This window comes from Antechinus flavipes, chromosome 1, assembly GCF_016432865.1.
Source record: "Antechinus flavipes isolate AdamAnt ecotype Samford, QLD, Australia chromosome 1, AdamAnt_v2, whole genome shotgun sequence".
Classification (NCBI taxonomy): domain Eukaryota; kingdom Metazoa; phylum Chordata; class Mammalia; order Dasyuromorphia; family Dasyuridae; genus Antechinus; species Antechinus flavipes.
In genome coordinates, this window is record NC_067398.1 from 287,103,589 (window position 1) to 287,117,295 (window position 13,707).

General features: G+C 38.1%; 1 protein-coding gene across 1 annotated transcript in view; it reads left to right on the forward strand.

The window, feature by feature from the left end:
* The first annotated feature begins 3,616 nt into the window (after window positions 1–3,616).
* The window catches only part of DCP2 (decapping mRNA 2), a 72,223-nt gene continuing 62,132 nt past the window's right edge, over window positions 3,617–13,707 (forward strand). The window contains exon 1 of the mRNA XM_051962177.1: window positions 3,617–3,765. Coding sequence (XP_051818137.1) covers window positions 3,713–3,765 — 53 coding nt within the window. The 5' untranslated portion in view covers window positions 3,617–3,712. The remainder of the gene's footprint in view (window positions 3,766–13,707) is intronic.

Sequence of the window (13,707 nt, forward strand, 5' to 3'; positions counted from 1 at the left end):
ACCTCTAATCTATATTGGGAAGAATGGTGCCTCTGGCTTCAGTTCTTCCTTCAGTTCTCCTTCCCCCTAGTCAGGAACCGTAAATCAAGACTCCATTCTCCTCTTAGTGCCTGTAGTCAACAGCTTTCCTGCCCCACAATTTAGGCCCTCGTCCAGTTTTGTGTTCCTTGCTTCAATGTCCAGGGAAGTGTCTCAGCAATATAGTTGAATTGGTGTTTCTTATTAACAGAAGTTTCCTCAATTTCCTTAGACTTAAACTTTGGACTCCTAACACTGTCCAGGAAAGTGTCTGTGTTTGGAGTTGAGGCTAACTCCGAATCTAGCTTATCCTAAGGGCTCTCAACTTACTGTTTCATTGGAGCTAACCTCAAGGAGTTTACACTTCACACTGACCAAACCTCCTTCTAGGGTCTTTCTTTGGAGCTTCTCTGAGTTTTTGTTTTTGTTGAAAAATAAAAACTAGGACAATCTATATTTGCCCTGAATATATATTTTGTTTTGTTTATGGGGGAAATCTGGAATTTTTTGATTTACTCTGCCATCTTCCTAGAATTCTCTCTCTGCTCTCTTTTCTTTGAGTCACTAAGTACTTCTATTGGTACTGCAGTCATGTGAGCTTCCATACTCTTCTCTGTCCTGGAACCATGACTTTGTTCTCTCCTCCCCTTTAGCCACAAATGGTAGTATTTCTCTTAGCCCTGTAACTGACACTGGGTCCCCTGCCCTCCTGAAGCCATAAAGCACTAAAGTTCCTTTTTCTCCTGGAATTGCAATCAGAGGCCCTTTATTCCTGTGACCAACTACAAGCACTCCTCTCTATTCTGAAACTGTGACCCAGAATTATAGTATATGGACAATAGAATTACTAGTCATTGTCAATTGTACCTGGTTTTAGTAAATTGTTTTCTTTAATTTTTTGTGACCATTTGTCTAACCCTCTTATAGTCTCTGGGCAAAGAGCACACCAACAGCTCCTGCTTTTGCTATAGTGGCTGCCATGTCTTTCCCTATTTTTCTAAACCCACCAATTCATTTCTTACACCATAATATTCCAACCTTATACTGAAGTTATTTTAAATAGTCTAAAACAATATTGACTAATATGCCTGACATATACTTTAGTTTCCCTATTTTTTTTCTCTTTTGAATGAATCGATTTTAGTTTTAACTTTTTCTGGGATCAATAACTACAACCCCTGTTTTTTCCCTAATAAATTCTAGTCTTGATCATTATGTTTTGTGTATTTATTATGTTATATGTATTTCTTATTTCCTATTCCTATTGTCTCCTCTCCTTTACTCCTACTCACTATTTTGCCTTGCTATTACCTAATCTATCCCTAAAGAACCTTCTTTTATCCTCTTCCCTTTTCCCCTCTCTTTTTATCCCATTCTGGTTAATCATCACATCCTTCTATACCTCATCTCTTATCCTATTCCCTCCTCAGGGCTAACTACAGTGATAAAAACAAATAAAAGATGGGATAGAACAATGGCCCTCCTGGAACAATGGAGAAGTTCTGAAGACTAGGAAAATAAGAAAGAAAATGTTAATAATGCAGCTGAGACTTATTTTTCACTCAGAAAGTTAAGGATAACTTTGCCTTGCTTGGTTAAGAATTCTTGCCCAAACCATAAGTCTGATGGTATTTCCTTTCCTTCTCCTTCAATTTTTGTTTAGGTTGTGCCAGATAGGGATTGAGCTCCTCTTGTAAGTGGTTGTTCTCTCCAATGAAGAAATTCTACTTTGCTGCCAATGGACCTAATAACTAATGGCCTTTTGAATTCACAAGTTTTATTTCAAGGATGGACAAGTTCATCTTTGGGTTGCTGTTTGATCACCTATGCTTAGTGAAGGAAACAAAAGCAGAAAAGTTAGGTAAGTTGGCAACATTCAGGGTCAGGCCTGACTAAGCACATACATGATTTGTTCAGTTTACCACAACTCCTAGGGTTAGGTAAAAATCAACAGATGTTCCTCCAAGGATAGATACTGAAGAAAGGGATTGAAGGCAATTTTTTATGCACAGAGTCAGCAGCTTTTCTTACTCATTGGCCAAGAAGGATATTGTTTGGTAATTTCCAAATACTAGAATCCTTAAGTACCAAGTCAGCTAGATTCATGATCAGCTGGAGAAGACAGGTGATGGGATCTTTGCCAACGCTTAATGGGGGTGGAATGCACCCCTTGTTATATAAGAATACCAAAAAATGTGTGCATGCAAAATAGATAGACAATTTTTTGAGAAGGGAGCTATCAGGGAAGGGGACATTAAAAAAGGGCTCATGTAGAAGGTGATGCTTAAATTGAGCTTTGAAGATTTTTAAAATGCCACAGCAGTTTGCAATCGATTTATCCTTATCCTTTTAGAACCTGCACTATTTTTTTGCTTTCCAGTATAGCTTTTCTTTTATTCATATCCCACAAAAATGCCAAAGTTCTTAAAGCACAGATCTTACCAAGATTTCTCTGAATTAATTAGATATAACTGCAGATATAAATATCTGTAGATAAAATATCTTTATTGCCTCTCGAATAGAATTAATGGATGAAGAACTATTTACTAGGTATTTGTGCGCAAAACACTGTGTGTTCTGGGGATACAAACAGAAAACTAAGACAGTTCCTGCTCTAAAATACTGAACTCAATATTGCAGTTAAAGACATTGGAAAACTAGCTCCTCCTACCTTTCTGGGCTTATTACCCATTACTTCCTACTGCACACTCTCTACCTTTCAGTCAAATTGGCCTGTCTGCTCTTCCTCACCCATTCCATTTCTCCTCCCATTTGTTAGGCCTTTGTCCTGTCTGTCCTTCAAGGATGGAATGCGCTCCCTCCTCACCTTTCTGTTTTAGAATCTCTAGGTCCCTTTAATGTTCTGTTCAAACTCTATCCGCAGTTGTTAAAGAGTTTATGTTCCCAACCCTACCCCCCCCCCCCCCCCCGCCAAAAAAAAAAAAAAAAAAAAAAGTATGGCTTAGCTGTCCCCACCCCCTTAGCTTGTATACATTTTGTTGATATTCTGCATCAACATATATATGTTGTTTCTCAAGAGAATGTAAACTCCTTAAGAGTATCCCTTTTCTTTCCCAGATACAGAGTCCTTAGAGACGAAGACATTGTTACAGAAGACAGAAGCTCCTACTAGTAAGACATAAAGCACTTTCACATACTCCCTAGACTTAAGCAACCTAGAATGCGCACGCGCACGCCACGCGCACTTGCATCCAAGGATTCTTTCTTTGGCGGCGGGAAGTTGGTTCCTCCAGATAGCGCTTCCTGAGTAGCGATTAGGACTGACGCTTGAACAAACAAAGCGTCTATTGGCTAAATCTTTCGTCTCGCCCCTATGCCCGCTTCTCATTGGACCCTGGAGAAGGAAGGAGAGATTATCGTAGCTATTCGGCTCCCTTGATCAAGGCCACAGCTACAGGCAGTAATCTGCTAGTAGAGGGGACTGTAGTGAAAAGATTCCGGTCTTCTCCCCGCCTCTTCCTTTGGGGCTTGCGTCCATATGAAGTGGGTACTATTGTATTTCTCAGGGAGCCGCTGCAGCTCGCTTTTGTGAGTGTGTGTGTGTGTGTGTGTGTGTGTGTGTGTGTGTTGTGTGTTGTGTGTGTGTTCGCGTGTTCGCGCGCGTGCGCGGGTGCATTACCCTTCGTCCCCCCGGCGCGGCCGGGATGCTCTGCTCCTGCTGTTGGTGCTCATCATGGAGACCAAACGAGTCGAGATTCCTGGCAGCGTACTGGACGACCTCTGCAGGTACTCAGAGACGCCTCCTGGTTCTCTATTTCCATCCTCAATACCACCCCTTACCCTCAGTCTCTCCTTTTCTATCTTCCCGTGGCGCCTGCCCCTCCCACTTTTTTCCCCTTGCTTCCCCTTTGTCCTTTCACATTGTACCCTCCGACTTCTTAGCCCTCTTCTCAGTCTTCTGTTCTGTCTTCCGGCTATCTGCTTTTCTCATGCCCACTTTCTCTTCTTTCAGACTCTCCTCTCCCTCGAAGATCCTGCTTTTTAAAAATTGCATTCATTTTCTTACAGCTTTAGATTCTCTTCATATCTCTGTATGGACACTTCCTTTTATATTTATAGCAACCACATTTGGTTGTAAGCTCCCCCCTAGAATTTGTTTAAAAACACCTTTCCGAAGAGATTTTATTCTTTCCTCAATCTGTTTCCTGTCCTCATTGTACAGGGGGAAATGTATTCTCGGTTTTCTGTGGTCATAGAAAAGAATTTCAAAGTTATGAATATGGAAGTGGTACATCTATGGATGGCATTTTAAGTGTAGTTTAAGTGTCACTATCACCATTATTATACAATATTGTATTAGAAGTGCTAGCTTCGGCAATAAGAGTTGAGAAAGAGATGAAAGGAATTAGAGTAGGTAATGAGAAATCCAAATTAGCACTTTTTGCAAATGATTTGATATATACTTAGAGAACCCCAGAGATTCTATTAAGTGATGAGGTATGAGAATTGAGCGTTGAGAAATACCCTAACAGCAGTGGGATCCCGGCCTCCCTTCCCCCTTCTCCCTCTCCGCCCCCCTTCTTCCCCCAGCCTTGGCCGGTGGCTGGCTTGGCGAAAGAATTCGCAAACCTCAGTGAATACAGGCAAGAATGGGTTTATTTATGCGACGAAAATAGCTTTTTTTTTGCTGGCAAATTCCTGATTAGGAATTAGCGGGTTTTATCGGGTTTGTCCTGGCCTGGAGCTGGAGAGTAGTTTGGCTGAAATTTCGAATTGAATGAGATTACTTGTCTGGGAGTTTCCCTTAAGAATGGGTATGGTCCCTCCCAGAGGCCAGGAGGGTTTGAGACCCAGGAGCACCCTTTCCCCAAAGGTTCCTTTACGACCCTTCTTCCTCAGATTAAAGGAGACACAGTTAATATAAAAGTATTTGAAAAGGTGCATTTTAAATGAAGAGGCGAAGAAAATAGATTTAGAGAAAGTTTTGATAATTTTTTAATTGTCCTAAACAATTGATATTATATATGTGTAAACTCTTTAAGTTTAACTATTAGATATAGTTGTTTCAGAAATCAAATGATAATAATAATACTCGCATTTATACAGCAGTTATAATATACCTGACTCTCAGCGGATCTTCACAACAAGCTGGAGAGGTAAGGTGCTATTAAATTTACTGATAAAGAAACTGAGGCAAATTGAAATTAAATGACTTGCTCAGGGTTACAAAGCTATTAAACTTCCGAGACAGAATTTGAACTCAGACTTTCCTGATCCCAGATCTGGTGTTGTATCCATTCAGCCACTTAGCTTTCTAAGTCATTTTATTGAGCACTTGGTGCAATAGATAGAATATCAGATTAAAGTCAAGAGAGCTCCTCTTTCTGATTTCAAATCTGGTCTCAGATATTTTCTGGGCAAGTCACTTAATCCTACTTGCTTCAGTTCCTCATCTATAAAATGAGCCAGAGAAGGAAATGGCAAATCATTCTAGTTTTTTCCAAGAGTTTGGCCATCATAAAAGCGAACAATAATTCAAAGCATAGTTTGTATTTCAAGACTAGTTAGGGATTTTAAGAATTCTCTATATAATATGATATTAATATAATTAATATAGTTGCAGGCCCAAAATGTCATCACAGTGTATTAATTAGATGCTAAATTAATTGTAAAAGAAGCTTGCCTTCATGTGTTTATGAGATTCAGCACTTCTCTGATTATCAGAGTCAAGAGTCTGTTGGCTTTGACTGCAACCAAATTAGCCAAGCCTCAGGTAGTTTAAAATTATTAAGCCCTGTACAGATTTTAATAGTTCTGTTTTGATAGTTGGAGACCTTGAAAGACTTGAGCTTCTTGTTGGGGCAGGAAAAGTAAGAATTCTATCCCCTTTCTTCTTAACCCTCATTATTAGAGCTTTAGTATTGAAGGGGAGCTACTGGATCAATAGGAAATATTGTATCCAGCAGGAGGTAAAGATATAGGGTGTATAGACATAAAAAGAAAGAAACCAGAGGAATGGAGCAACGTAAGGGAGGTACCCCTGACAAAAGAAAACAGACCAAAGACCTTTAGCTATGAGGAGAACCAGATCTTGGGAACTCAGCTGAACAACTTGCTCAGTAAAGATGCTAAAATTTCACTTAGGATAAATAGAAAGGTGTTTGGATGTCCATCTTTTAAAGATCTCTTTATGCCTCAGTTTCTTCACCTATAAAATGCAAGAGTTGGATTTGATAGTTCTATCCTGCTCAAAAATCTGTGATCAGTGATATAATTTTTTTTATGCTTTTGGCTACCTAAGCCTGAAATATAAATTAAAAAAAAAACAAAAATGTGTGTGTGTGTATACATATATGTATATATATAATATAAAAACTTTTTATTTTCAAAATATGTGCAAAGATAGTTTTCAGCATTCATCCTTGCAAAACCTTGTGTTCCACATTTTTCTCTCTCCTTTCCCCCCATGTCCTCCCCTAGACAGCAAGTAATTTAATATGTTAAACATGTGCAATTCTTCTCTACATATTTCCACATTTGTCATGCTACAGAAGAAAAATCAGATAAAAAAGGGGAAAAAAATGAGAAAGAAAACAAAAAGCAAGCAAATAACAACCAAAAAGATAAAAATACTATGTTGTGATCCACAAGTCCCCACAATCCTCTTTCTGGTTGCAGATAGCTCTCTCTCTATCACAAGTCTATTGGAATTGGCCTGAATCACCTTATTGTTAAAAGCAGTCATGATCATCGCATAATCTTGTTGCCATGTACAGTGTTCCCTTGGTTCTACTCACTTCACTTAGTATTGTTCATCTAAGTCTCTCTAGGCCTTTCTGAAATTATCCTGCTGATCGTTTCTTATAGAACGATAATATTCCATAATATTCATATATTATAACTTATTCAGCTATTCCCCAGTTGATGGACATCCATTCAGTTTCCAGTTCCTTGCTACAAACATGTGGATTCATTTCTCTTTTTTATGGTCTCTGGAATACAGGTCAAGTAGAGACACTGCTGGATCAAAGAGTTTGCAGAGTTTAATAGGACAGAACTCCAAATTGTTCTCCAAAATGGTTGGATCAGTTCACAACTTTGCCAACAATGTGTTAGTGTTCTAATTTTCCCACATCCTCTCCAACATTTAGCATTATCATTTCCTGTCATTTTAGCTAATCTGAGAGCTGTGTAGAGGTACCTTAGAGTTGTCTTAATTTGCATTTCTCTTTCAATAGTGATTTAGAGCATTTTTTCATATGATTAGAAATGGTTTTGATTTCTTCATCTGAAAATTGTCTATTCAAATCTTTTGACCATTTTATCAGTTGGAGAATGCTAAGCCTGAAATAATTAAAACTTGAAGGGAAGCTACTTATTTGTTGTTCGGTTATGTCTGACTGTGTTCCTGTGTTCCTGTGAACCATAGCATGTTAGTATTGTTGATAGGGTTTTCCTGGCAAAGATATTGGAGTGGTTTGCTGTTTAGTTTTTCAGGGCAAACAGATGAAGTGATTTGTCCAGGATCACATAACTACTTGAGAGTTGGTTTCTGGCACCTACTTACTACTTTTCTTCACAACTTGAATTTAAAAAAAAAAAAGATTATATTGAAAAGCAGGCAGAATATATATGTCTGTGTGTTGATTATATTTTTGGGTTGCTTGATTATATTTTTAATTTAGTTGTAGTTGTACATGTCATTGTAATGTGAATTCTGAGTCAGAAAGAAGCACAATCAGCTATTATGAGCATAACAAAGTCTCAGACTATCCTATTTGTATAGAATGATTGTGAGAATGGAACTCTTTTATTAACCTCCACTGTCTATACCTCAAATCTTTCAACATCTTTATACAAACTTTGAGATATTGATTAGTATGTTTTTTATAAAGTTATTCCATCTGACTCCCTCTGAGCTCCCTGATACTTTCCCTCTTCCCCTGAGAAACCCCCAAGGTTCTATTTCCCCTATAAAAGATCTGCTCATGATGAAGATCTTGGTTAAGTCATTTTCAGGACTAAACCCACGATGAGATTCTCTCTCTCCCTCCCTCCTCTCTCCCTTTTCCCTCTCCCTTTCCTTCTCCCTCTCCCTCTCCATTTCTCTTCCTCTCTCCCTCTTTCTCTTCTTCCTTTCCTTCTCCCTCTCCTTCTCCTTTTCCTCTCCTCCTCATAGTGCAATTCCCTTTAATTGGCATCTTTTTCCTTCCTTTAGCTAATTGATTAGTCTGCTAAACTCCTCTATGGATTTAGGCTTCCAATCAATGGCATACTTAGGTTTATTTCTTTACTAGATTCTTCAAAATTCTTTTTCTTGGTAACTATAACTTCCCCATATCTATTTCATATTTATCTCTCCTGGTAACTATTTTACCTCTTCATTTTGTGTCTTTCCCTAAATACACCTACTTTTTGGCAAAGAGAATGGTCATTGTGAATTTGTCACATGTTTATTTTGTACTAGGAGTTATTACTCCTGACCTCACCATTTATATATATCCTATTTCAATATATTTATAGTGCTAAAATATTGTTTATGATATATTTTAAAATGAAATTAAACATAGTTATTTGCTTTCTGTAGCAATTTAATCTATAGCAAATTACATATTCCCTCTTGTTTCCTTTATATCGTCATTTGCTTTGGATTTAGAGAGATTTTATATTGTTTTATTACAGGTTTCTGTCTTGCCTGCCTTACTTTCTCCTGTACATATCAGGTTTTTAGGAAATAGCTAATTTCTTGATGAGGGGGAAATTTTGGGATAAGATTTGGTTGAAAGGTTCACTCTAATTACATCATATTTTGGACTGAGTATAAGGAACAACGGATAGGAAATAATAGTTGAACAAATGGTTTTACAAATAAAAGTGAAATACCTTATAATTTAAAAAAAAATATGTTGACAGTATATGACTTCTTCCACACCTGTGACCCACCAAGGAGGGATATGTTTGAAATCTGTACATCAAAACAATTCGTTATGAATCTTTTCAAACTCACCCAGTATGCAAATACTTTGTTCTTATTGTTGAGGGTACCACCATTATTTTTGTTACTCAAGTTTGCAATCTCACTTTCATCATTGATTCTACTCTCTTACTTCACATATTTAAAGTTAACACATTTTATTTTATTTTATTTTTGCTGAGGCAATTGGGGTAATAGACTGAGGCAAGGGTGAAGTCAGAGTGCTAAGAGCAGGAACGGACTATCAATCTAGGTTCTGATGGGATGGGGAGAGGCACAGGACATTCTGATAAATTAGGATTACAGAATGGGGCTTTTGAGCCTCAAAATAAGAATTTCCCCTCTTCAATTCACTCTTCCCATAGTTGCCAAAGTGATTTTTCCTAAGATGAAGATCTGACCACGTCACTTACATATTCAGTATTCTTTTGAAGCTCTCTAAGATCAAATATAAACTCCTCCAATGGTTTTTTTTTTTTTTTTTTTGAAGCTGTGTACCATTCTACCTTTCTAGCTATCTTGTACATTTTTAAATAATAGCTTTTTATTTTTCAAAATATATGCAAAGATAGTTTTCAGTATTCATCTTTATAAAACCATATTCCAATTTTTCTCCCTCTTTCCTCCCTTAGATAGCAAGTAATCCAGTACAAATTAAATGTGTGCAATTCTTCTAAACTATTTCCACATTTATCATGCCACTCTTGTACTATATTCTGGTCTGTAATGCTGGAGAAATTGAGGCAAGATAGAGATTAAAGAGTTTTTAATATTTTATTTGAAAGGGAGAGATTTACTGGGACCAGATGGATCTACAATTTGGTCCCAGGACTGAATGAGACTATTGTCTCCAAGAATCCAGCAACCGTGAGTTCTCAATGACACATATATACAGACAGGTGGCTCAGCTACAGGGGTAGTAGACTGAGGCAGGGGTGAAATCAGAGTGCTGAGAGTGGGAACGCACTATCATTCTGGTTCTGACAGGATGGGGAGAGGCACAGGACATTCTGATAAATTGGGATTACAGAATGGGAAGAGGCACCCAACATTCTGATGATGTCTAAAATAGGTCTTTCTCCTTATCTGGATGATCATGATTAGGAGGGAGGAGTAATGTTGCAGGATTGAACAGAACAATTAGGAACTGAGGCAGAATAATTCAGGAAACTGGGTCAAGACAGTTAGGGAAACTGAGTCAGGACAATAAAAGAGAACTATGGCACAACATTCCACACTCTCTTTTGAATATTCAAATCATTGAATTACCTTCTTCTAGATATTATGTGAAAGGTCTTAGCACCATAAATTTGACCAACTCCATGTGAAGCAAATAAATGAAAATACAACTAGAAAAATGCAAGGACTTATGGCAAGGACAAGTCTTTCCCTGATAACCCCAGAGGTAATCAGCAATACAAAGGCTCCCTGTTGCTAGCTTGTCAGGTCCTCTGCAGTTGGGGCACCATCTCATCCAGAGAACCCAGTTTGAGATGGACAGTTCACTGTGAGTTAGGTGGTCTGCAGTCATTTATACATTTAACTCAGCCTCTGCTGAGCTTAAGACAGGGCTTAAGACAGTTGTGCTGCTCATTCAGAGGGGCAACCCTCTCCAGGAGAGAAGGGTGAGGCTTGGAGTATCTCCACCTGTCCCCACCCAGAGGAACAGACAGGGCTGTTAACTAGGATACAGATTTCTGAGCAGTGTATGCACAGTTAGACCAAGGCAGGCAACTCTGAACTCTTAGAGGCCTGATACCAAACTGCAAGGTCTTTTGAAAATGCGGAAATACTAATTAAGGAATTGGGGTTACAGGAGTGGAGAAACAGATCAGAGAGATTGCCAGTCCCAAGACAGGTGTCTGATTTCTGGTTGTTTCTAAAAAAAAATAATCCCCAAAACTGAGTCTGCCAGGGCAATTCCAACAGAATAAGGGATTTCAAAGTTAAAGCCAACAGAATAAGGGATTTCAAAGTTAAAGCGTAACCAGCAAATCATAGTCCAGTAAATTTAAGCAAGGGGTAAAAAACAAAAAGGACTGTTTAAAGGATTTCCAATTCAATCTGAACTCGTGAGATAGGGTGTGATGACCACATTAGCACCTTGGATACCTTAGAATCAGCCGAAGTCAGGATAAGCAAAAGTCCTTAGTCTTTATTCTTGGTCTTTAGAGGTAGGAGTGAATTGGATGGAAGCAGAATCTCCATGACCCTCCTTCAATGTCTCCTGCCCAGAGTCACCCTGGCTAGTTTTACTCCACCCCCCTCATCCCTCCTACAATTCTCTATATACACCAATTATGGAGCCAGCACAGGATAGTGGGAAGGGCCATTTTCCAAATATGTGCTTATAGAGTATTGTCCAATCAGTAATTAGCCTTAAGTGCTCGATCCTACCTCAGTGCATCGACTCAAGCGTTTCAGCCCCTTTACAATAGGGGGTGGGATAGAAGTACCTAAGGCAAAGTGAATAGGAACTAGGGGTTCTCATTCTTTCAGGTATTTTGAGAAAAATCCACTAGTCTCCCCAATTTCCTATCTCTTCCTCCCTTTTTTTCCCATGGAAAGGAATTATTAAATAACCATCCCACATATAAATCCCAAGAGTAAATTAAAATTCCTATACATAACAGACTAGTACAGCAGGGTTTCCTAAAAATTCCTGAAACATAACATCAATAATTACACAATTTTAACAATTTCCATCCCAAATCTTAAACACAGTAATAGATGACACAATCAGGATTTAACAGTCATTCATCAACCATTCCCAGATTCCCCCATATCAATCCATCAGGGGTAAGGGACAAAGCCTCATTCAAAACTGCTTCAATCTGAGCACGGGTGGAGACTCTCAATCCATACAAGGGAATGCGTGTGGTATGGCGTGCTGACAATCAAAACTGATTTAAGTCCCAGAAGCAAGTCAATATCTGTAATTTGACCAAAATCTAGAATAAAAAACCACGAATCTAACAAATAAAGGTTAGAACAGTATGAGATAGAAAGACTTGGTTCACAAAACTGCTGCAAAATGTGAAGAGCCAGCAGCTTCAGCTTCCTATGTGAAGAGATGAGTTTGCTTCGTAGGACAGGCAAACGACTATCCTCTCAATAATAAACAGCAGTTAGGTTTCATAGACCACTATTAATTGTCCTTTAAAAACACTTGAATATCATAGACGCAATATCCAATAACAGATAAGATGACCAGGCTAAATACTTATTTGCCCAAGTAAGTATTTAGGATATAATGATTACTTGTTCACTTATGAAACTGTATACTTAGATATGAAAGAAGTGAACTTACTGAGACAAATTCTTACTGTTATAAATATAAGGGTATAGTAAATACCTGTTTGGGATTTATCTGAAACTTTGGTTAATGGGATTTGTTATTGGAGGTAAAATTTCTTGGCCTTATTATTTGATAGTTTTAAATATAAACTATATGTCATAGCTTGATGTTTCCAATCTGGTTATATGTAATTGTCCTTTTGAAAATATCTGGTAAATGTCTGTATAGGATATTACATAGGTAAATGACTCCATAAAACCCATATGTCCAGCAGAGTTGAATTTAAAGTATAACTTATAATGTTAACAAATTACCCAAAGTATTTCAGAAGGTAACATAATTTACCTAATTAGAAGCACGTGACCTCTTTCAGGCAAGTTAACAGAACTTCTCTTTAACAAACCATTATTCTTAAGATCTTATTCTCAAAGATAACCAAATCTAACCTGCATAGGCAACAATAAAATTATTTCCCATGGTTTCAGAATCATCCTAAGATTACTAATCAAATGTTTTCTCCTGCCTGAGTTTCAATCAGAAAAGGTTAAAAAGTTTAAAATTACAAGCAAATTTTTATACTAAGCACAATTCCAACATTGAAGTAACCAATTGCCAAACTTCTTAATCATTGTTCTTAAATTTTAACAGAGCTCTTAAATTAATAAAACACTCAAATCACACAGAGCACAAATTACACACAAACTGCACAGTTAACACATTAAACAAAACATTTAACATATATAACCAGAGTGTCTAAAAAAGGCTCTCAGAATCATATCAGACCAGATGTGTCTTAGAAGACACCCAAACCAGAGGTAATCATCCAGTGTCCTGGAATGATACCCTTCTTAGAATTTAATGCCTATCAGCATTTTATTATTCTGAGAATCCAGATGCTAGCACAGACAGAACAGGTAAACAGATCAGATTATGTCCTAAGATATCCAGACTTACTCTCCAGTGGCCGAATTAAGGTGTTCACCATTGGTGTGTCTCCAGCTGAAAACTGCTCTCTTTTCCTGGAGACTTTGGGAAAAAAATCAAGAGGGCCAGCCTCTCCAGGCCCAGAAACCAGATCCTCAACCACCTCAAGCCCAAGGCGGAGACCCGAAGGTCTCTAATCTTTAATCCTGTTCCCATTTTCTAACAACTCAGTGGGAAGCCTCCAAAATGTAATACTGGAGAAACTGAGGCAAGATAGAAATTAAGGAGTTTTTAATATTTTATTTGAAAGGAACAGATTTACTGGGACCAAATGGATCCACAGTTTGGTCCCAGGCTGAATGTGACTATCATCTCCAAGAATCCAGCAATCAATGTGAATTCTCAATGACATATATACAGACAGGTAGCTCAGCTACAGGAGTAGACTGAGGTAGGGGTGGAGTCAGAGTGCTGAGAGTGGAAACGGACTATCAATCTGGTTCTGACAGGGTGGGGAGAAGTACATTCTGAT